A 25,721-nucleotide genomic window follows, 5' to 3' on the forward strand; every position below is an offset into this window, starting at 1 on the left:
AAATATATTCTACTGTCCGCCGCTTTGTTGAACCTTCTTGCCATCTTTTTATGTCTAATGTTTAAGGACTCCTTTATACCTTTATACTGCATGAATTTGCGTTCCTGCTTATTTAAATGATATGTTGCTTCATTCTTCCAAATTCAGTAGCCTTGTGCTTTCCCCACATTTAATTCCTCTGCCAACTCAATTTCCTTGCCTGCATCCAAACTATACATATATATTCCATTGCAGGCTCTTTATATCCTTGTTACTTGCAAAACCTACTGTCTTTGCGTCATTAACATAATCACAGGACCCTGAGCCTCTTCAACCAAATTGCATGAATAGTTGAGGTCTCATCACTGATTCTACACTGGAACACACCCTTTTATTTCAACAGATTTTTGTTAGTTTGCCTTTCCACTGTAGGTTTTCACAAATAAATCAGCAGAGATGTTTTATGTTTAAGAAAAACCGTAGCAACTCATTTATTGAACACCAAAACCTGAACACAAAGCCCGCGCTAAAAAATACTTTACGTAGTTCCATCATCGAGTCAAACAAACCTCTTAAAGTGAAACCCCAACTCAATGTTGGTAGTTATGAATTATGTACACTTTCACCAATTGCATTCCTGTACATCACTATCCCTGTCAATATATTATTCCCAGACACATGTTCTTTTGCAATGATTTTTTTATGTGGTATCTTATTGATCGTCATCTAGAAATTCACTACTACTACTACTACATCGACTCAGGCCTAGGGGGCCTGCGTTAGGCATGATAACAGACTCTCCACTTCTCCCTCCCCCTCATCAGTGTGTTCAGTTCATCTACATTAGCCGTGCTGCTGTTTCCTAGGAGCGTGTTGACCATAGTCTTGGGAGGGTGCCCAGGGTTCATCCTCTCATGCTTAGTCTCCGATAGGATGACTAGGCTGGCAGGTAGTTCGGGGTGGCGTAGACAATGCCCCGCTAGTTGCAGTCTTCTCACTTTGATTTTAGTGGTGAGCATCAGTAGGTCATCATAGAGCTCGATGTTCATCATGTGCTGTTGCCAACTCACGTCAGGAGCCATCCGGAGCATTCGTGTATAGCAACCATCTAGAGACTTTCACATAGTCTTGGTGAGTGTCCATGTCTTGCATCCGTACGTGAGAATGGACTCTGTGACTGCTATGAAGATCAAGAAATGTAATATATTTTGTGGTTTTCCTTTATCCATATGTTATATCTTCAACAAAGTCTATCAAAGTTGTCAAACAGTATTTCTCTTTCATAAATACATGCTATCTCTGCTTAATTGTGGTTTTCTTAAATTACCTGCTAATACCTCTTCAGCAATGGATTCCAACATCTGGCAGATGTTGGGCTAACTGGCTAACAGCTTCCTGTTTTCAGTCCCATTCCTCTTTAATAATGGTGCTGCATTTGCAGTTTCCAGTCCTATTGAACCTACAGAATACAGGGGATTTTCATTGATTACTAGAAGCACATTCACCACCACAAGTAAATAACTTCTGTTCAGTTCCAGGTGCAGTAGTTCATCACCAGTCACCTGCCCTCCAACTTTCCTTGTCCCCTGTGGCACCTGTTGCTCCAGGTGGTTCTTGGTGTGGCATTCTCCTGGGATCCCAGCTGTTACCACTTGAGTGTGGCTAACTCAGACAGCTGGCTGGGCTTTTGGAACCAGGAAGAGAAAGGTCTTATCTTCCAGGCTCATTGCCTGCTAAAGCTTTGATATGGGGATAGGATATCTGCAGGCATATTTGACATTCACAAAGTTTCAGTAATGTGTGGCATATGTTCTGGTTAATGTTAAAATAATACCTTCTTTATACATTTTAAAAAGCTAAAAATTAAATCCAGTATGGCATTCCTTCAGCCCTGCACTGGCACATCAGCCTTAATCAAACCTTCGCATTGGGACTTTACCCAAAAACATTGAACATGGAAGCAAGTATGCGAATGAGCCTGACTGCAGGTAAAATAGTACAATTAGTGTTTTTTGTTAGTAAATATTCAGTACAGGTCAATAGTGCAGTTTGTTCTGAATGTTGAAAGCATTCTGTAGTTTGAACCTGAACTCTGAGTAAAACTCCAGAATTGTCCTCTTGGCTTTCAGTCAGTTGTGAACCTCTTGAGCAAATAGTTCAGCCCGTTTGTTTCCAAAATAATATGGAGCATACCCAGGAACTCAGGAGGCTGTTTTCAGAAGTCTATTTTAAGTTAATTGGAAGAAATCATTTTGTGCAATAATACATTATGAAATGCAGGTTAAGTTTTGGTAGTTTGCACTTTTTAATCTATTTTGATACCTACTTTGTATCCATAATATAGCAATTGATCTCTATTTTTGACAATGAGACATACTAAAACTCAAGTGCAAATAGCAGGAGATGATCTTTGCATCTTAACTCTTGCAAAGCCTGTTGAGGGCTGATGAATTACCACGAGAATTTGGAGAGTGTAGGCAGTGAGCTGGATCTGGTTTGATACTGTCATTATGCTGGAAGAACTTTTTATAGTCGAGTAATTATAGGAATTACAGCAATTTTAGACTAAACTTGAATCACGGAATTGCTCAACAACAGTGGCCATCAGCACCTTCAAAGCAAAAACAAGCAGCATAAATGGCAATGAGGTGCCCCAAAAAAAAATCATGTCCTGCCTCAATGACTATTGTTCCGTAGTACTTACACCCACGGTGATGAAATGCTTCGAGAGGTTGGTCATGAAACGTATTGCTTCTGCCCAAGGAAAGACCTGGATCTGTTTCAATTGGCTGACCAGCAGTAGATGCCATTTCATTGGCTCCTCACTGAACTCTGGAACATTGGACAATGAAGATATGTTTTATCGGTAAGCTCTTCATTGAGTACAGCTCTGCATTCAACAACATCATCCCCACAAAGCTCATTACTAAGCTCCAAGATCCATGGGTTCCATATCTCCTTGTGCAATTGGATCCTTGATTTCCTGAATGCAAACCTCCGTATGGATTGGCAATGACATCATCACACTTACCATAGGCACAGGGGACCCACAGGGCTGAATGGTTAGACTCCCCTCTAATCCCTTTTATACTTGTGATAGTGTGGCTGAGTACAGATCCAACGCTATATTAAAGTTTGCTGATGGTACCGCTGTTGACAGAATCAGAGGTAGTGACTAATCGGTATATTAGAGAGATTGAAGATCTGGTTGAGCAACCACAGCAACAACTTCTCAACGTCAGCAAAGCCAAAGAGCTGGTTAACAACAATGGGATGAAGAAACCAGAGGTCTATAAGCCAGTACACACAAAATGCTGGTAGAATGCATCACGCCAGGCAGCATCCATAGGAAGCAGCACAGTCGACGTTTCGGGTCAAGACCCTTCGTCAGGACTAACTGAAAGAAGAGATTTGAGAGGGGGAGGGGGAGATCCGAAATAATAGGCAAAGACAGGAGGGGCAGGGATGGAGATAAGAGCTGGAAAGTTGATTGGCAAAAGGGATACAAGGCTGGAGAAGGGAGAGGATCATGGGATGGGAGGCCTAAGGAGAAAGAAAGGGGGAGGGGAGCCCAGAGGAAGATGGAAAGCAGCCAAGGAGTTATTGTGAGAGGGGCAGTGGGAGAAAGAGAGAGAAAAATGGAAAAAGTAATAAATAATTTACTGCGTCCGGTCCGGTATCTAGCCATTGAGCTCTTACAACACTTCCCTAGAACTAACACGTGGGGGGTGGGGGTGTTGGGGGGGGGAAAATGTAAACAGCAACAATCACAATGGCAGTGAACTCCCTTGGTAAGTAGAAGGGCCTGCATTTAACCATTACAAACTCTGTCTGTGGTGAGCGGTGGGTCATTTCTTCTGAAACATTCACACCACCAGTACCTATTGACATAGACATACAGACCTCCTCCACTGAGGTCGTAGCATTTCTGTCTGCCCAAATGGAAATTAAGCCTTCTAGCTGGATGGCCAAGTCTGGAGTGGTGTCCTGGAGTTATTTTTTTTCGGAACCGGTGTGAGCAGATTTCCATCTCCTGCTGTTTCTGACACAGATGCGGGTAAACCAGTTCTACTTCCTAGGAAGTAGAATCATCGTGAATGTAGGCCTGAAAGAATCCGCTTTAAGAATCACTCAAATACTGGTGTGCTTACTGCACTTCTGTGTTCTTGCACACCACTCTGATGTCTGCTTCCCTGAGTAGCTGTAGTAGGCTACAGTGTGGTGTGAGGATCACCTATTTTAGCTGGATGCTGAATAATTGTGTCCTTCCCTGGAAGGTTAGAGTTTCTTGAAAATAGGAATTGTAAATCAGAACACATCAGCGTTTAAGCTAGTTAATTTTGTTTTCCTCCCCACTCAACATATATTTTCTAAACTATGTTGAAACTTGTACTTTGGAATGCATTAGTAATTGTGGCTTTTTGTTTGTTGTCATATTACAGAATTTCATGTGTGCACAGAGTGTCAAGTTATGACTAATGATATTAGCCTATCCTGGCTGCATCCAAGACTTTGTTTAACCCCTGCCTTTCTTATTTTCAATAAAAGATCCACATTTCCTTTATAATAGAGATTCATTGGACGGTGCACATTTTGTTCATTGCATTAAAAGTACATGATTACAAAAATTAAGCCTCACTTTTTGGCTTTCATTCTCTAGTTTTTGACATTTCAGTCTCCTTTTGAATTATTTTAATTAATTTATATTGTGGTATATTTTAAATCTTTAGTTAAATCTCAGTTACTATTGTGCCAGGTTTGGATAGAGATTGCAGATGCCAGAATTGGCAACATCTGAACTGACTGTTGTCCATAGCCAGTAGATTCATATTCAAGGACACTACAATTCATGGTCTCAATTTTATTTATTGTTGCATGTTTCTTTTTGTATTTCCATAATTTTTCAGTCTTTGTAGTTTGTCATTGATTCTGCAGTACCCCTTTGTTCTACTGTGGTTGCCTGCAAGAAAGTTAATCTCGGCATAGTATTTGGTGACATATACTGTGCATACTATACTGCACATACTTGGGTAATAAATTCACTTTGAACTTGGGAGCAAGAAATGGTGGCGAAATTCAGTGGACCATGCAGCATCTGTGAAGGGAAATGGACAGTTTTGCCAGCAGTGTTTTTTTTTGCTAAAGGGGATCGTTCTTCAGACAATTTAGTGCAGCTAACTAAACTGATTTGTAATTTGTTTTCATCATAATTTTTTTTTGCTAAATCAATTTCCTTGTCAATTCAGCAGTTAATTACAATTCAAGGTGTGCTTCAGGGCTTTTACTCCAGGTAGTTAGTCACTTCTAATGTACGAAAGATGCAGTAAATGGGGAAAACACCGAAGTTCACCTGATTCTGAACTCCTTGTCATCTGTAGGTGCAAATATGGAGACATAAATTATTCTTGTTGCCTCTTGCCCACTTGGATTACTTTCAGCTCCTGATAATTCTATTTTAATAATCTTTGTCTGGGCATTCACCAAGTCCAGCTTTTTACCATTTAGGGAATTCTCCATTCTGTTCCTTTTGAGCCCTGAATAAATTAATTGGGCTTTTGCCTGGTTGGAAATCCATTTCTGCAATTTGAGGCCATGTGCTATATTATACTCATGATAACACGACAGGCCACTAAGCCAATCAAGACCACGATGACTCCAAGTTCACCAACTGCGTTAGTTCCATTCCCCCTTATTTCTCTGTAACATGCAACTCATTTTCTCTCCGTCACATTCTCATTAACTCCCACTTTATCCTTTTTTCCGCCTATAAACACCGAAGTAACTTTTAGTAGACGTTTATTTGCACCACTCTGGATTAAGGCAGCTCCAAATTGCCACTCTCTTGTGACATTAATCTATCAGCACATCTTTATTTCTCCATTTGTCTTTCATTGCAATTTAAAGTTTTTGGTCACACCAGTTACAACACCATGTGTCTTAAGCTTTGATAAATATGGTTGCATGCCCTTGTGTTCCATCTTATTAAGTGTTTAGGAATTGCTTCTTCCACCCACACCAAATCCCCATGTAGATGACGTCGCCTTAAGGGAACATTTGCCTATTTTCTTCATTCAGTTTTTTGACACTTGGTCAATTTTATAGAGTTCAATAACTTGTCTCAAAATCCATGAGTTCTAATTTGAGTTAATGTTCTCTCGTGTGATTTTTTTTAATCCTTTTGGTATCTAGATAAATAAAATCAGTAAATGTTTTCTCCACTCCGAGTCCATTTTCTTTTTTAAAATATTATGCACACAATTCTGTGCGAAGTAAAATCTTGATTTAGGAATTCCACAGTGACTGTCATTAGTTTACTATTATAAGTGTTTTGAATGCTACCCATAACTATGGCTCTAGTAGTTTCCCAAGAATGCATGTTAAACTAATTGATTTATAATCATTCTCCTTTTCCAAACTGAAGGAATAATTGCTGAATTAAGACAACTCAGTTCTAAAGTTGAGCATCGGAAATATTCTAACCTCGTCATTTGGGATGTAAATTCAATGTTAAATGACGATAAATGTAACTTGATTTGAAGTGCTTCTACCTTCTAATCTTTTATTTTACTCCAATGATTTCTGTGAATCCCTGTCCCTGAGTATTAGTTTCCTACTGGTGTCTGGCAAACTACCTTTACACTGATACTTCTGAGGAATGTTTTGTCCATTGCTGGCTAGATCCAAATTTATCTCCTGGTCCCAATTGTCCCCAGCTGTCCCAAATTTGTCTCCTGCCCCTAATTGCAAGTCACAGTATTGGATGGCTATGGTCTCCATGTTAACACTGATGCTCGTGAGACAGCTTCAGCCAAACTTGTTTACTTGGGAATAATTTGCAGGAGGCTTGAGTAAGGTATCCAGGTACTGCAAGTTTTTGAAGTTAGCGCCTCACAGCAAGTTACCTAAACTCTTTCTTGTGCTGTTGATTCCAGCATGTGCCAAGTTATCTATGTTTGCCGCTCCTTCCAATATTCAGGCTAGCTGAGTTGTGACTTGCTTGGTACTGTGTGCATTGCCACATTGTTATCTCCTTCTCTCTTCTATTTGAACACCACCTGCTCTGAGATGATATGGTCAGCATTCCAGAGGCCTTGCAAATGTTTCCTTTCTTTTGAGTTTCAAGTACACCTTTGGATCTTTGTTCTCATTCTGTCCATTATTAGTCACGTCAACCTCTGTTGATCCTGCTCCATTCCAAGCTGTGACCTCAGTGGGCAACCTCACTATATGCAAAGAACTTGTTTGTTTTTCATAGTTTTGTTCACGCTTGTTGAAGATGTACAAACATTCGGATTGAACTGAAGATACTAGTCAATGTTTTGGAACAGGGTAATAACAGTTACAGTGTAAGCTCTTAGGCTTCCAGCTGGGTGCATGTATCTATTATAACTGACGATCTGACAACCAATCAGGGATGATGCCTGGGCATGTCTAGTCCAGTGGTATTTATACCTCTGTTATCCATCCTTCCTGATTGACTGGATGAGGACTAACCAGGTTTCTGTTGTCCCACCTTGTTTGCAATCAAATTCCTTTTTATAACATTTTGTAACTCCCTTCTCATTTCCCATTCCCAAACAGTGTGGTGCTAGAACAGAGTGCAGCACAGGAACAGGCTCTCTGATGCAGTATCTTTGTATTGATCATGATCCCAATTGGAACTAATTCCATTTGCTTGAACATGGTCTGCATCCCTCCGGTCCCTGCCTATTCATGTGTCTGCGTAAATGCCTCTTCAACATTGCTATCATATCTGCTTCCACCACTTCCTCTGGCTGTACATTCCAGGCACCTGTCACTCTCATTGACAACATCCATTACCCTACACTCGTCAGTCATTTTCCTCACTCCTTAAAAAGAAAATGTTAATCATAAGTCTTCAAGACATGACTTTCCCTGCACATGCATGCTGGCAACTCCTCACAAGTCTGTGGTTTTTCTGGTAATAGTATGTTCTATCCCTCAGAATCTTCTCCGAACATTTCCCTACCACTTGTAAGGCTCACAGACATAAGTTCCGGTTTTCTCTGTGTTGCCATTAAAATAAAGGAATAACTGGTTATTCTCCAGTCTCCTGGGACTTAACATGTGGCTAAAGAGGATGTAAAGATTTCTGTCAAGGCCCCGTGTGTCCTCTTTCAATAACCTAAGGCTCATCCTCATCAGGCCTTGGGGGCTTAGCCAGATTAATCTTCGAGAGCCTCAACCTTGCTTGATATCAATATACCCTAGAATATCAGCATACTCATCTATGATCCTGCTATCCTCCCTGTCCTCCTTGGTATTAACCTTGACCACTTCCTTTGGCTCTGGGCATAAGTTCCCTTCTTGCCCTTGCTTGCCACTACTGAAGCAAAAGAAGCATTATTGTGATTTCTGTTAAGATCCATTACTTCTGCTCAGGACTGCTCAATAGTTTAATCACTTGAAAAATGAGGTGAGCTACTAACCTAATAGTAAAGCTCTGATAGTTCAATATATTCAGTGTGTTAGACTGCAGATTTGCTGAACTATTGGATCTATTCCTCCAGATGAAATGATGTACTTCACTTTTTTAAAAATATTTTATGTGGCAATATAACTTTTCCAGTAAACTTGCATGAGTTTGAAGGAAATGTTAGATTTTTGGGTCTCTGGTGTATGAACTGAGACACTGGTGAGCTGAAGCAATGCAGCAATCATCATGTGAGGCTATAATGAACCATCAAGATTTCTAAATACTCCCTTGTCAGATGGTTGCAATATAACTGTAGCCCGAGTTTTGCTTAATCCTTTGTACCTTGTGTACTCAGACCTCACCCAAAACCATTCTAAGCGACTATTGTTGAAATAGTCGAATGTGTCTCTTAAAAAAAAATTAAATTGCATCTACTATAATTAACAGCTTTTGCAGACTTTTGTACTTCCCTTTATATTGTGTTGCTATAAAAGTCAGATTTCTGGTTACCTATCTTCATAGCTTGTTAAAAGCATTTGTACCTCACAAAATTTGTAATCAGTGGAAAACATCTCTGTGCAGTCAAACTCCACTTTATTCCACTGAGCAGTCTACATTTATTTCAAAGTAATACATGTCTGGAAGTATACTTGGGGTATGAATAACTTGAGTTACAGAGAAATTAACTGTGCTCCAGACAGTTCTGTTCTCTTTACAATAGGCATAAGAAGCTGATCTATCTGGCGTTATCAAAATGAATCTTCATGATTGCTTGATGGTGCTAAGATTTAAATACACTGGAACTGTATTAGTGTGTGAAACGATTTCTTTTATTCAGTGCTGATGCAGTAGTAGTTTTTAAAATATCTGTAACTCTAAAATATCTGTTATGTCAATTGAAAATAAGAGTATTTTCTTTTTGCCCTTGAAAGTAAAATAGTGTTGGTCTCTTTCGATGTAAAAATGACAGAAAATTCAAGATTCTCTTTCAGGATGGAAGACGTTTAAGTTAGATTTCTGCTGGGATTTGCTTTTTGTCATTTATTAGACAATAAATAAACGTTACCTGTAACCAAGAATGTTCACCTTTATATTCGAACCTGTGATTAATTTTAGCTTTTAAAATTAATTAACATGACTATAATTTCTTTTCCCCCAAGAATTGTAAGGTTCTGTCTGATTAGGTAATTCTGTCCGAATATTTTTATTTGCTTTTCAAAAAAAAATGGAATAGGGATAGTTCAATAGGTTGTCATGAAATAATGGTGGAATTGAGGAGCAGACTCAGAGTACTGGATGTTTTGTTCATGTTTGGCACCAGACTAATATTTCATCTTTCATGCTGCAAACTGACAAAAGGTAGTTCACAGATACATTAAAGTTAGTTTGACACAGGAGATATTAGGGTGCGGTAGGCAAAAGTGTGGACCTGGAGATGAATTATTAAGAGCATATTAAAAGAAATGAGCAAGAAAGGGAGATAGAGGTTTGCGGATGGAATGCCAATGTTTGGTCGTGGCATCCAAAGGCAGAGCTGTCAACAGCACAGAAATTAATTTCGTGGAAGATCGAATGGCTGGAATTGGAGAAACTTGGGTATAGTAGAGGGTGTACAGCATTATTGTAAATGTCCTGGGATAGACTTCAAATCGTTGTTTGGACCCATCTAAAGTCAGAGCATAATTCCAATTCTTGCCGCCTTCCAATTCCTTCACGGGTTTGACTTTATTACTAGTTTCTTTAACTGTTCAAATTCAATTCTTTTGAGCTTGCCTCCGTATTTTCAGCAAATTCGGATCATGTAAGTCTCCTCATCCAAAACTTGACCCTCATTTTAACCTGAAAATATCTCAATGGAGTTTGACCCTTCTTATCCTTGCCAAGCCATTCAGCAGTAAATGATTTGAGACTACTTTAAATTTGAGACTATTTTTAATTTGAGATGATTGACCATACCTGAATTTGGTCTCTTTTGCAATCATGGCCATGCATTCAGATACTAAGAATAAATTGTAGATATAGCCACCTGAGCCACCTTATCATCTGCCTTTCTATTTGTTATATCCTTCATCCTCTTCCAAGAGAACGGAAATCGTACCTATTTGTTATGTCATCAAAATCAGGCTTATTATCACTGACATGGTGTGAAATGTTTTTTTGGGGCAGCAGTACATAAAAATTGCTATATTACAAAATAAATAGGACAAAAACAAATAACAAGACAATATTCATGAACTGTTCAGAAATTTGGCAGAGGGGAAGAAGCTGTTCTTAAAACTTTTGAATGTGGGTGTTCAAGCTCCTGTACCTTCTCCCTGATAGTAATAATGCAAAGAGAGCAACTATAAGAGTATATGGTCCACTCAAGTATAAACAGGTAAAAATGTAGGGGAAGGAATGCCACAGCTCATTTTGTTTTGAAGTCCTTGGCTTTCTTTGTACCAAGTCTTTTATGGTGAAAGATTTAATATGGGGCTCTACTATATTGGGGGAAGAAATGGGTTAATGAAACGGCTTAAGTATTTTTTTCTGATCAGTAATAGAAGTGTTTACTGATATATCGATTACTGTTGAATAACTTTCAATTAAATCTGTGGGCTCACTTAAAACAAAAACATGCTTTTAACGAAAGTGCTTACTTTATCACTAAGCAGCCCAGTACATTCTAAGATGAATGTAACTTGGCAATAACTATAGCTAACAGATTGCAACAAAGCTCCCAGGAGGCCAATTGTGGGCTATTTCCTTCTCAATTAAATTTAAAGCATCCGATCCAGTCAGTTAAATTGAGATTACAAGAAGTAATTGGAGCAACAGGGGTTTATTTATTCACGTTCCTGAAATTGTTCTTGAATGCTACCTTTCAAATGGAGAAAGTAGATTGGATAATTGACTTGAAATCATTTAAATTTGAAAACCTAAATTTGATTTGAATTTTTAAAAGCTGGACTAAATTTTCAGAGTGATGTATTTACATGGAGTTACCTTTTTTTTCCAGCCCTGACCTGAATTGGAGAGATGTGCAGCATATTATTGTGAAGACATCACGGTCTGGTCACCTCAATGCTCCCGACTGGAAGATCAACGGCGCAGGCTATAGAGGTAGGATGCCTGTGTATTAATGTACTTTCCTCCTAATTAAATATTTATGTACAGTTAAAGTAAGATGGGCTTTTTTGGCCAAATACATTTTTCCTTCACCCAAACAAAGCTTTAAGTTATGTGACTGAATCTCGATGTTATCCAGTGATACCTCCATAATAGCTAACAATTCAAAAAAAAACTCGTGCCTTAACATATCATAAAATGCACTGCTCCCATTGCTGTCACACCAACATAATCAGCAACTATTTAAATATGGCTTCATTTATTCTTTACAAAACAAATATTTTGTGGGATGGAGATTATATACTTCACAGTCTTGAAATACTGTCTTGCATTCCATTATCGTGAACACATTAGATTAGTGACAGCTGCAAATTACACAATCGGTCTGAATCTGCTGCATGGCTTTGGAATTTTCTCTACAAAGTAAAGTCATGTTCCGAGTGTTTCAAGAACTACTACTGCTGAACTGCCTCCAGTTAGTAGTTAATGTAAATTTTGAGCAGGATGGCAACGGTGTAGCTTGGACAACATTGCCTCTCATTGTAAACAAGACGCAGTCTCTGTTTATATTGACCGGGCTTGAGTGTTGGGTAAAGGAATATATTTATAGGTTTTGGTCCCATTTACGTCAAGCATTCCTAAACCATGTCCAAGGTAGGATGTGCCAACTTCATACCTGAATACAAGAACACTACTCTCACATGGCCTGTGGTCTTCCTGGTTGTAACCGGCTCCATGATTTCATGAATTATGATTGAATTTGAGCTAACTTGACATTGGATCAACATAGTTTTAGGATTCATTCCGTGGCAGTTCCAGCTAACACTATGAAGCACTCAATGGTTTAATTCAGATCAGTATCAGCAGTGAAAACTGACTCCTATGTTGATAAAATTAAAAAGCATCCTCCTACTAGTAGAAATTGGAACTTAGTCTTGTGTGCAAACTGTCTTGACAGCATAAAAGATAGCAAGGGCACTTTTATCATGTGCATTGTTTTTGAATGTGCTCTTAAATACTGCTACTTCATTACTGGGATTCCTGTTTGGACAGTTTTATTTTGTTGTGCCCGGATTGCAGTACTTAGGAGATTCTGCCACTTCATTTTAATCTATAAGGTTGTTTCTTGAATATTTCATAGAAATGAGGCATACTGCAACACACCCAAACTGTGTGGTTATAAGGAACAGCCTTATACTAAATGGTTATTTTCTTTCCTGAAAATGAACGCCTGCCTGTGTGTACTTGCAGCTGGAGGCCAAATCCTTGCAAGTGGCACCTCTGAAGATTTTTTTCTTTCAGACAACCAAACATCAGCTGTCTGGGAAGCCTTCCCCTATTGCAGCTTAAGTTCCTGATGTGCCATGTTTTGGCTTGGCTAATTGTGTTTCATGTGACAAAAACATTTCAAATATGCTACATATGGTTTGTGATAAATGCTGTTTTCTGGTATATTATTAATCTTGACATTTGCATTTTAATTGCTGAGTTTCAAGAGTTTTTAATTGACATTTGGAATCTCTTCAATTTGGAAAAACATTCTTAAAAGCATTTAAGATTCAATTCACCATCAAGTGAAACATTGATGCAATACCCAAGAATATTTTGCAGTTGTATTTTATTGTAATGGGCCCTCTCAATGCATAACATACATTAAACTCTAAATCCCTGTGTGTTCCCTGTTTATTGGATACAATTAATGCTATTGAGTCATTGGGACTTTGAACCCTAACTACTTGGAGGTACTGAATTACCAGGGAAGTATCTGCAAAAATAAAAACTGGCCAGTGGTGTATCTGCACTGGACTTCAAAGTGAGTGGTCCCAGCTTCAAGTCTGCCCAGCATCTTGCACACTTTCCATCCGTGCTGAGTTGAGCATCGAGTTAGCAGCTCAGCCTTGTTTAAAAAATAATAATAAAACTAGACAATTGCTAAATAAATGACAAGGTTGCCACCCGATGTGCCACAAGGCACAGAAAGGAAGAATAAGAAATCTGTACACCTGATGGGATTTTCCCTCATTCCCTGCACCATGAAGAATATTGCTATTCTTCAGAGAACGTAGAAAATTACAGCACAAAACATGCCACACTATTGGCAGTTTCTTGTTCTGAAAGTGGGTAAGGAACACATGAACCTCATTCTGCATATACTGTAAATAATTTAATCTATGCTATACTAATGAAAAGACTGCTGTTCTTGATGGAGTTTTATGTTCTTCCAGTAATTCTTCTACTAGATGTTTGCGAAGATTTGGCATAACATCTAAAGTTTTGACAAATTTCTATAGATATATGGTAGAGAGTATACTTGTTACGTCACAGCCTGGTATGGAAACACCAGTGCTGTCGAATGGAAAATTTTACAAAAAGTAGTGGATACAACCCAGTCATCACAGGTAAAGCCCTACCCACCCATTGAACACATCTACAGGTTGCTGCAGGAAAACAGCATCCATCATCAGTGACCCCCATCACCCAGGCAGGTCATGTTCTCTTGTATCTGCTGCCACCAGGAAGAAGGTACAGGAGTCTTAGCACTGAACCACCAGGTTCAGGAACAGATATCATCACGCAACCATCAGGCTCCTGAACCAAAGGGGATACCTTCAGGCAATCTCACTTGCCCCCACCTGTCTCCTCAACCTATGGGCAAGTGAAAAAACACTTCATCTCATGTTCTTAATATTTATTGCTTATTTATTTATTTTTTTTTTCTTTTGAATTTGCACCATGTGTTAGCTTTTGCACTTTGGTAATTTGTCCACCCTGTTGGGTGTGGTCTTTCATTGATTCCATATGGGCTTTGGATTTACTGAATTATGCCTGCAAGGAAACAAATCTCAGGGATGTATATGGTGACATATATGTACTTTGATCATAAATTCACTTTAACTTTGAAATTTAACTGTAGGTAAGTATGGTAAACTAATGTCCCCATTGAAACACAGCATTATCCCCAAAAAATATTTTCAATGGCTCATAAAATCTCAGTAATGCAGTACATATTGCTGCAAGTTTCAGCCATGACGACAGGTTTCTGTCTAAAACTCATGACTTTTTAATATACCCCAGGCTTATTTTGCATACATCTTCGAAATGCAATCTGTTTGGCTTTGTGACTAAAGATGGGCATTCATCTGGTTTGGGTTGGGAACTGTGGTAGCTGTAATCAAAGAACCAAGACTGTGGTACTGCCAACTCTCAGATCTATGTACTGTACTAGAGGTAGGTGCAGGTTACAGGAGTTAAACTTAAATAATTAACTGTATATTCATAATGGAATTCATGGATTGTGAATTTACTCTTTAATACCAGAGGTCAGCACTGGCCATGATTTACATATTTGAAATGACTTATAGATTCATGAGAAATAAAAATCAGCTAATCTCATATCTTTTATCACTTTCAGACCATTTATTAAATTAGACTGCTTTATACTAATCAAACTAATGTGACCCCACCACATTAGGAATAGGAAGGGGGCAGGGTGAAAATTCATTTCATCACATGACCAAAGATGGAAGTCTATCTGGCCTAGTTTGCTGTGCACACTTGACAGGCATTCAATCAAGGACCAGAGCAAACTCCCTATGATTTCCAATAATCTTTGTAAAATGGTAACACCAATTGCAAGTTGCAGTAGGTAATTAGAAACTAACAAATATATAGTAATAGAAGTCAGTCATCCAGCCCCTCATGCCTAATCTTCCCTTCTGTAAGGTCATGGAGCTTTTTCTTTTTACTTTGGCTATCCTTTCCTGTACTAACCCAAATGTCCTTATTTCCTCATGGCATTCATAACCCAAAGAGATCTCATAACCCTTAATACTCTTGATATCCAAAAATCTATTGACCTGTATCTAGAATATATTCCGTATCTGAGCTTCTACAGTGCTCTTGGGCATAGAATTTGAAAGATTCACTACCTTGGTGTGAAGAAATTTCTTCTCATCCTGGCCATCCCCTTTGAGACTTTGCCCTCTGGTTCTGGCATGCTCAGCCAGAGTAACTTCATCACTGCATATATTTTTTTATATGTAAATTTTTTCTTACAAACTCAAGAGTAATGGCCCAGTCTGTGTTATTTATCTTCATATGGCAAACCCTTCAATCCAGGAACGAATCTGGTGAACTTCAGTTATTGCTCTCATCTTATTAAAACTTGAGTCCGGTCACCACACCTGTCCACAAGATTCCAGAAGCAATCTTACCAGACCACTTAATGACTGGAGCAAGACACCTCTACTCTTGAAATTAAATTTTCCTCAAATAAATGCCAGCATATACAATTTGCCTTTCTAATTGCTTATTTTACATTAATATTCAGTGATTTATGGACAATGGCATCCAGATCCCACTGAACATTAATACCAATCTCACCATATTAAAAGAACACTCACTTTTCCAGATTCTTTCTTAAACTGAATGAGCTCGCACCTTTCCGTGTTGTAGCTACCACATCCTCACTGATGCATTTTGCCTGCCTACTTTCAATCGAATCCCTCCGCATCCTTGCACCCTCCTATGGCTTGTTAGCATTCAGAAAGTGATGTTTATGATGTAGTATGATTGCCAGACAAAACCCTTATCTACTTCAAACTCAGAAGTATTAATCTTTGAATGGAGCATCATTTCAAATCTATTGGAAATTAAACTAAATTCAGGATTGTTGATGCAAGTGATCACTATTTTTAATTATTATGTTAGCATTGTAGATAAATTGCTCATACATACAGTGAGAATCTGTTAACTAGAATAGTATCCTTCAGTGCCTCATTCCTGAGAGTGGTACCTATAACTGCTTATAGATCTTCCACTAAAGAACTGAATGAGACACCAGGGGCATCAATTAGGGCAGCATTTCTGTTGATATAAGGAGTTGGGATATGTATTTCAGGAATTTACTAACAAATACATTTTATGTTTGCAGTAAGCCATCTTTATGGATTTGGATTAATGGATGCGGAGGCTATGGTGGAAAAAGCATTGCATTGGAAAACTGTTCCATCACAGCACACCTGTGCTGAGAACCCAGACAGGCAAACCAGGTGCTAAATTTGTAGCCAGTTCATTTTAAAGCTGTTTTGTAATGAAAACCTAATTTGCTATTTTCATGTGAAGTCTTAATTTTGTTCTTTTAACATAAGTTTTGCACCGTTGCATTTTTAGAGATCTGTTTCACATTTGTGTTATTGCGTCAATTTAGATTTATTTTGGCTCAGCAGGCTTGTTATCATAATAGATAGTTGTAACTTAGCTTCACTGTATTGGGATTGAATTATATTAATCAATTAAACCCAATCTGACAGAACTGAAATAATAGGGGGTACTTTTAAAATGTTCTGTGCTTTTTTTCTTTTGGTGAACAAATTAGTGCTGTAAGCAATAATGTTAATTAATAGAGATAACTTACAAGGAAGTGAATTACTTCTAAAGAATGAAGTGCATGCTTCATTACACATTCTAATTTAAATTATTCATATGATGATTTCCATTAACTACTTGATAAAAGTTTGTAGTGTTGGTTCTTAGTTTGGAATTATGAAGTTGTGGTAATTATACAAGGACGGTTGTAAACCAGTGTTAAAATTCAGCACAAACTCCAAATCATAATGTAAACTTTCTTTTGATTAAAATTTTTATAAATTATCTTTCCTGCTCCTCTACCTTCGTGTTTCTTCTCCTCTAGCATATGTTCTCCACAATGGTCATGTGTTTGTTGACCACTCATTGTAATGGATCTGTAAGTGCTATTGCTGCCAATGGTCAGAGCAAAACTTATCTAGATCCAGCATCAAGTCCTGAGATAAAAATGGGTTTATCGCCTCAATGATACAGAGTCAGACTTGAAATCTGATCAATGTAAATTAATAAATGTCCCATTTAAACACCCAAATAGTCAAATTCCGATCATTGTTGAAATAAATTAATTTTAATCATATAAATACCTTAAATTTCATATCCTCAGTGGAACAATCCTTATTTGAAATTACCAGGAGTCTTGATCCTGGTGCAAAATTTAAAAGACTTTGAAGTTTTTATTTTTTCCCCCTCTGATTAAGTGTGGAGCAACGTCGGCAAAGTGGAGTTCTGACAGATTTTTTTCTAAATATGGAATACTGAATTCTTCAAATTTCAGGCTACCCATAGCCCCAGTATTCTTCCCCTCCCCCAGCCCCAGCACTTACCTGTCCGCCACCTTCACCCTTTTCATTCCTCCCAACTACTGCTCATCTGATTCTACCCCTATCATTTACCAGCCTTTTCTCACGCATTTTCCCCAGCAGGTTCTGTCTGCCCATCATCCGCTGCTCATCTAGTTCCAACCATCACCTACCCCTTTTGTGGTGCTGTACTTTGGCATTCTTTCCTGTTCCCTCTCTGTGCTGCAGGATCTCAACCCAAAATGTTGACTTGCACATTTGCTGAATGACTCATTGAGTTCTTCCAGTATTTTGCTTTAATTCTAAATTTAAGAAATATTAAGACACGCATGCACGCACAAAGGATAAAGACAGGTAGATCGCATGCAGGCAGATGGATTTAATTTAAATTGACCATGGTCAGCACAGACATGATGGGCTGAAAGAGTGTATTCAATTTTCCCCTAAAAGGTGCAGTGAATGATTTCAATTACCTACTTGCGGACAAGTGTTCCTGCTCAAACAACTGCCTATAGACTAGCCATTTTCCAGATGACCTTGCACTCCTTGACATTGCTAAAGTTGTCTTCCTGCTTCCATAACCAAAGGAAGACCCTTTTTTAACATACTAAAGCAATATTACAACTTACTTTCTCGCTTATGGAAATGAATTTGTATAGTGCCTTTAAGTGTCAGACAAATCATTCCTTTAAAAGTATTTGGGATTATATTCTGTAATAAATGCCTAGTTAATAAAATTGGAATTTAATTTATTAATAAATCAAGAGGTATTTGCTATTTCATATTATGCATTCTGAGAAAAATGAATTTTATAAAATTATAATATATTCATAATTCAGTTATTGCCTGGAAGACCAAGTAATTTACTGTTAAATGTCATGAATCTGAAATGATTGAAATTACATTTCAAATTCCATTAAATAAAAATATTGTTCACTTTCTGTTTATTTAGATAAAATTGAAAACTTGTGAACATTCCCTCGGGCAATGCTCATTTATTATCTGGGCCTGCATTAAAGTGTTTGCGTGAACATGTTATCATCAGAAATTGTCACAGTCTTTAATCTGGAATTATTTAAGTTATGCCTGTCAAGCAACAGTTTGAACCTGAGCTTGAGTCTGCAATGTTATCACTTCATGCTGAAACCTTCGATTTATGAAGTATTTTTGTGTTTTCATATTGCAGAACAATTCGTCCTGAACATGCTGTGAGGGCGGTCTACAAAGCCACTGGCTGTTCAGACAATCCGAACCACTATGTCAATTACCTGGAGCACATTATCGTCCGGGTTACCATTGCCCACCCTCGCCGAGGTGACTTGTCAATATATCTGACCTCTCCATCAGGAACAAAGTCCCAGCTGTTATCCAACAGGTAATTGGGATTGTTGGATCAGGCAGTTTTAATTCAAAGCATATGGACCATATGGTGAGAAATTAAGGAGACAATATGAGTGCTTACTGCAAAGATGGAGGAAATCCGGCAACAACTTCTGCAGTAATTCTACAAATTAAGTGTGGAGTTTCACAGCCTGGTTTGAGCAGTTTCCTGCTATTTTTGCAGGGGTTGTTGTTTTCCAGCTGCCCTAAACATAATCTGCTTGAAGTAGTAAACCAATAAGAATTGGGGTAGTTTAATAATTGCTTTTTTTAATTAAAAAAAATTAACTGAATTGTCTGAAAATACTGTGCTTTGTTAGACAGAAAGTAACTTAGTTCATTGCTGTAGTAAATTTATTCCATGCATGTGGATTGATGCCTTTCATAAATCAAAATCCAATGTGATTTAATGTTTCAGTAGCGCATGTTTGAAATTTCTTTTTTTTCTTTTAAATTTTATTTTTATTTGGATAAGGAATTCACAAATATCATGTACTTTTTTCACACATATAACCTTTTCCATTTTTTTATGTATAAAACTATATTTATACATTAAGTACACATTGAGATGATATAAAAGCAAATTAGACACTTAAATAGATAATTATGTACTGTGGTAATTCTAATCTATTAGACTAAGTAATGGTATTAGTTGTTTAAAAAAAAAATGATAATAGTTTCCATATAACTCTTCTGGACCATTTCCACTGGACCAAATTGTTGTATATAAGCCTATGTAACAACCATTGTAGGTGTTTATATCCTAATTTGTTCATGCTTGCTCCTGCCCGGCATGTTTGAAATTTCATGGTCTATGGTGACCACTTACAAATATTCTAGTCTCTATTTTGGTATCTGTAAAAACATTATTTAAGTTTTAAATAGATTGAGTGCTTCACAAGCATCGACAAGGTGACAACTTTGACAATGACATAAACTGAGGATGTGTCTGTCAGAGTTTTATTTCACAGGTCAGAATTATTCTTAATCCTGGAAATATGGAATGTTAGGCCATTAGGCATAGGAACAGAATTAGGCTGTTGAGCCCATTGAGTCTGCTCTGCCATTCCATCATGGCTGATTTATTTTTTGTAATTCCATTCTCCTGCCTTCTCCCTGCTTTAAATATGCCCAATGACTTGGCCTCCACAGCCATTTGTGGCAATGAATTCCACAGACATACCACCGTCTGTCTAAAGAGATTCCTCCTCATCTCTGTTCCGAAGAGGTGTCCTCCTATTCTAAGCTGTGCTCTCTGGTCCTAGACTCTCCCACTGATGAAAACATCTTCTCCACATCCATTCTATCTAGGCCTTTCTGGTAAGAACCCTTAGTACTCTAAATATGTATGTCTTGATACAGCCACGGTGATTGGGAATGAGTGAAGGTGGTGATGTGAAAATGATACAGCATACAAAATAATATGTGCAGCAAGAGATGAATTGCCATAAGTAATTACCAGAGGGAACTGAATGCATGTAAAAGAACTTTATAATGGCTGCATTGGTAAATTAGGTCCAAGTGCCATGGAACAGAACGCAAGATTGGATGCTGTTAATTAACAGGAAGATGAGAGAGGGTGAAGGATGATTGCTAGAGTAGATCCAGTCAACAAGGCAATGCAGGAGTTGTTTGATGTGGTCCGCTATATTAATGGAATAGGTAGATGGACTCTTTGCAATGGCAGAGCTGAATGATAGAAATTCTTGTGTAACCAAGCTCTGTACAATCATCCCTCTATTCCATTTCTTTTAGAAAAGGTTTCATTTAAAATTTGTGCAAATGAAGAAATCCAAGAACATTATCTACGCGCTTCATGTCATATTGTAAGAATGCCATGCCTGCTTGGCAATCTGTTAACCTGCTTGCCTTTATTGAGTTATTTGGATGAATTGTGACCATCTTCTGCATTCATGTCTCTTTGATACTGTTGATGCTTCAGAAGACAGGACAGCAGAAGCAAATGTGCAAGTCTTGGGATTGCAATAATTTCAACAGAGCATTTCTGATTGAATCTGAGTTGTATACCATTAATTCCTCTACCCCTTCCACCCCCCCCCCCCAACCTAACAATAAAGGCAAGCATTGTAAAATATAAGGTTAGTTTGAAATTGTGTTGGAAAATTATGCAAGTAGTCTGGCATATCACACTAATTTGGAAATAAAATGCATGGTGGGCCAAAGGAGAAATTATTGGGACTATTATAACAGCATCATTCCACACTACATGGATAAGCAGGTTAATAGCAGATCTATAGACCACTCAGACACTGTAATTCCACATTAGTGAGGGATGGTTACTCCAAACGTCTTCTGAAGCTTCCAGCTCCCTTTCCATTCAACGAATGGGTGGCTAAAATTACCAGAGAACATTTCAACACAGTACTGGCTCTATTGGTCCACAATGTCATCCCAACCTTTCAACTTTAAGATCAATCTAGCTCTTCCCTTCCACATAGCCCTTCATTTTTCTATTATCCATGTGCCTATCTAAGAGTTTCTTAAATGTCCCTAATGTATCTGCTGCCACCACCACCACATTCCATGCATCTCTGTGTATAACAGAAAAATATCTTGCCTCTGACATCCCCACTAAACTTCCATTCAATCATCTTAAAATTATGTCCTTCATCTTCGTCATTTCTCGCCTGGGAAATGGTCTCTGGGTGTCAATCCTATTTATGCCTCATTATTTTGTCTTCCTCTATCAAGTAACTTCTCATCCTCCTTCATCCAACCAAGAAATGCCCAAGCTTGCTCAACCTATTCTGAAAGAGATGCTGTCAAATCCAGGCATCATCCCAGCAAATCTCCTCTGTCCCCTCTCTAAAGCTTCCATAATAAGGCAATGAGAACTGAACACAGTATTCCATGAGACATAGGAGCAGAATTAGGCCATTTGGCCCATCGAGTCTCTCCGCCATTCAATTGGTTGATCCTATTTTCCCTTCCCCAGCCCCACTCCCTGGCCTTCTCCCCATAACCTTTGATGTCATATCCAATCAAGAACCTATCAATCTCTGCCTTAAATACACCAAACAACCTGGCCTCCAAACAGCCTGTGGTAATAAATTCCAGAAATTCACCAACCTCTGGCTTAAGAAATTTCCCCACATCTGTTTTAAATGGACACCCCTCTATCCTGAGGCTGTGTCCTCTCGTCCTAGACTTCCACACCGCGGGAAACATCTTTTCCACATCTACTTTGCCCAGGCCTTTCAATGTTCGAAAGGCTTCAACGAGATCCACACCCCCACACTGCCTCCATCCTTGTAAATTCTAGCGAGTACAGACCCAGAGCTATCAAACATTCCTTGTATGATGACCCATTCATTCCCAGAATCATCCTTGTGAATGTTCTCTGCCAGCACATCTTGAATGAGGAGCCCAAAACTGTTCACAATAGTCAATGTGAGGCCTCATCAGTGCGTTGTGTGAAATTCCAAATATGCGCTGACACGAATTTTATAGACTGTAACATTACCTCGTGGCTCTTTGCCCAGTTAACTACAAACTACTAGAAACTTATTGAGTGAAATTGCATCTGTGCAGAGAGAGCGAGCTGGTTGGCACATTGATTCAAGACCCTGCATCAGGACAGGGTCTCAACCCAAAATAAATCCAGTCACTTGTGTCCTGGCTGAAGTTACTAACTGGACATAGAAGGAAGCGAAAATGTAGAGACCTCTTGCTCCAATTGTGCAGATTCCTAATGAGCACGATCCAGAATATTGGCTAAAGGTTGGCTCCCCTTACATAAGGAGGATCTCCGGTATCTGCAATAGAGACGGTGCAGCAAACGTTCATAGACTTGATTCTTTAAATAGTGCTTTTTATGATCTGAGGGGAGGAGAGACATGTGTCTTCTGAATCTGAGGGGGGTAAGAGATGATTGCTTTGAAATGTACAAAAATCCTGAGGGGTTTGTGAGGGTAGATATGGAGTTGAGGTTTGCCCTATCTGCGGAGTGCAGAGCCAGGAGTTGCAGTGTCAAAGCAAGGAGTTGGCATTTTCAAGCTGAGTAGCAACTTCTTCATCTGGAATGCAACGAATTGTGGAATTCATTACTCAACAGGGCTGTGGGTTCTCAGTCGTGGTAATTAAAGGACAGAAATCAGTAAATATAGAGGCAACAGAAGGGTGTATGGTGTTATTGCAATATAGTGATGACTATAATGGTCCTTTTGTTCTCATTGAATGCCACAATAGGCACAAGGGTCCAAATGGCCTTCAATGCTTCCATTTCTACTTTATGATGAGTCTATTAAGCTCCACAAAAATTACAAATAAAGTTAAGCTGGAACTGCCTGAGAGAAGCTCCGTTTATCTTGTAAAATATTTCACATTTTTAGTCTATAGACAATCGAATATCAAATGTTATCATAGAGGCCAGAAATGCTTTGCAGTTTAACACGTGTTTAGCATACTTTTTTCTGAAATGCCTACACCAGATTTGCTCTGAAGAAAAATATTTCCATGATAGTCAGTCTCCAGGAATTGGACAGAAAATTTTGATTAACCTGTTTAGTGTGTCTGGATTTCTTCTCAAGTTCCTTTTGCCAGCTGATGAGTGTTTAAAGTGATTCCTGAGGGAAAGCAGCTGTTTAGTCAATAGTTTGTCCAACATCTGCAGGTGCAGAGCAGTCAAAGGCCCACTACTGTGTTAAAACTGGTCTTGTTAAATGTATTCCACTTCATTAACACACTGTGTACAGATTGCTTGCGTGCAATTTCACTGGATCGGAAGCTCTTAATAAATTAAGCACTGCTGGATGTGTTGTACAGCCATTAGCTTGCTGAACCTATTGTGCAGACAGCATGATCCATGCGATTAGCCCCAAGTTGATTTGAAAGCATTGAATGTAAGCTAAGGTTTTATTTAACTAAAATATATAAACTGAGGCGGCTTAAAACAGTGGTCTAGAAGGAAATGACCCCAGACCAATCAGCTGTCGCTGTTAGTGCAATATATTATGTTTCCCAGTATTTTTTTTACTTGCTTAGGTGTAATGTTTTGGAATCTTAACTAACTTCCAGTGATGATGTGACCTTTTTGCCTTAATCTTTGAATTCTTTTGTCTATTATTTACCTTTGTCTGCTTTCCCTCTTTCATGAATATTTTCTTTCTAATGGTGTTGTTTTGATATTAGTGCTCTGGGAATTCCCAAGATTCATTATTTGTGTTATTGGGACAATGGAACTTCGCTCTCTTTGAACACAAGCTAATAGAAAACATTATTTGGTATATTGTTAAGCTTCCAATTACCAGGTGTGTTTAACTTGGTGCACAGACTTGTGTGACATTGGGAAAGCAACCTAAACTGGGAGGAATGTAATTAGGTTAAAAATTCACTTTCAGAATTAAGATCAAAAGCTTTTCATTATTATTCAGAGCAGTTTTGGTGTAACTGGTACAGCGCTTTAAATAGCAAAAAGTGTAATAGAAAGAAGTCGTGCAAAGGCTGTTTTCTACAGCCTGATTTTGAATTTAGAAAGGCTCAAACTAGAGAATAAAGAACTGAGGGGAGTTTTTAAACCACTTAGGAAAAGGGGGTGTATCAGGCATACTAAATATTGCATAAACTGCAACTTGTATGTCAGGCTTGATAGTATTAACTTCAATGTATGGAATTCTACTCACATTATCAACGGTAAAACATAATAGGTACTTCGCCAGGCTTAAATTATATAAAATCAGGGATCACTATTTTGCATAATTTATTACTGCTGTTCGTTCTCCCTTTTCTGTGCCGCCTGCAGAGAGCAACTTCCACCAAGTGATCCTACCACCAAACACATCTTTACCTCCCCGCCACTCTCCGCTTTCTGCAGGGATTACTCCCTCTGTGATTCCCTTGTATATTTGTCCCTCCTGGCACTTATCCCTGCAAGAGGCCAGAGTGCTACACCAGCCCACTCACCTCCCTTCAGGGCCCCAACAGCCCTTCCAGGTGAGGCAACACGTCACCTGCAAATCTGGTGCTCCCGAAGTTTCAATGGCGAGACCTACTGTAACTTCATTGAGCACCTCCGCTCCTTCTGCAAAAGAAGAACTTCTAGTTAGCCCAACGTTTTAATTCCAATTCTGACATGTTGGTTCATGGTCTCCTCTTGTGCCATGATGAGGCTACCCTTTACCTCTTCTCGCCTGCCTGTCACCTCCCACTGGTGCCCGTTCTTCTCTTTCTCCTTTGGAGCACTCCCCTCTTTTATCAGATTCCTTCCTTTCCAGCTCTTCACCTATCATCTTCTAGGTGTCTTTCTTCCCTTCCTCCACCTTTTTATTCCGGCATCCTCACCCTTCCTTTCCAAACCTGAAGAAGAATCTCGACCTGAAACTTTGCTTGTTCATCTTCATGGATGCTGTTGAGTTCCTCTAGCATTTTGTACATAGTGTTCTAATTTGTTTTGTATTTCATTTAAATATATATTTTGTTACTCGGTTTGTTATTTGTATACCTTTTTAAATATTTCCATGAAATGTTAATTTTAAACATGCATGACTTAACGTTTTGATTATGACACCTGGACCAAATGTGAGGTCTCTAATCCTGGTATAATTTGAACTCCAGCCTGAAGTTACATGAGGAGTGTTAAAGACACTTGGAATTTCATGTGGCAACAAATCATCAAAGGTACCTTGCTTACA

General features: G+C 38.6%; 1 protein-coding gene across 3 annotated transcripts in view; it reads left to right on the top strand.

Moving 5' to 3' along the window:
• Window positions 1-25,721, top strand: part of pcsk5b (proprotein convertase subtilisin/kexin type 5b) — a 328,288-nt gene that overhangs the window by 150,719 nt on the left and 151,848 nt on the right. For all 3 annotated transcript variants that reach the window (XM_072281530.1, XM_072281531.1, XM_072281532.1), the window contains exons 10-12: window positions 11,415-11,518; window positions 16,458-16,575; window positions 18,878-19,066. In XM_072281530.1, the coding sequence (XP_072137631.1) occupies window positions 11,415-11,518; window positions 16,458-16,575; window positions 18,878-19,066 (411 nt within the window). The remainder of the gene's footprint in view (window positions 1-11,414; window positions 11,519-16,457; window positions 16,576-18,877; window positions 19,067-25,721) is intronic.

The sequence above is a fragment of the Mobula birostris genome, chromosome 17 (genome assembly GCF_030028105.1).
Source record: "Mobula birostris isolate sMobBir1 chromosome 17, sMobBir1.hap1, whole genome shotgun sequence".
Lineage (NCBI taxonomy): Eukaryota > Metazoa > Chordata > Chondrichthyes > Myliobatiformes > Myliobatidae > Mobula > Mobula birostris.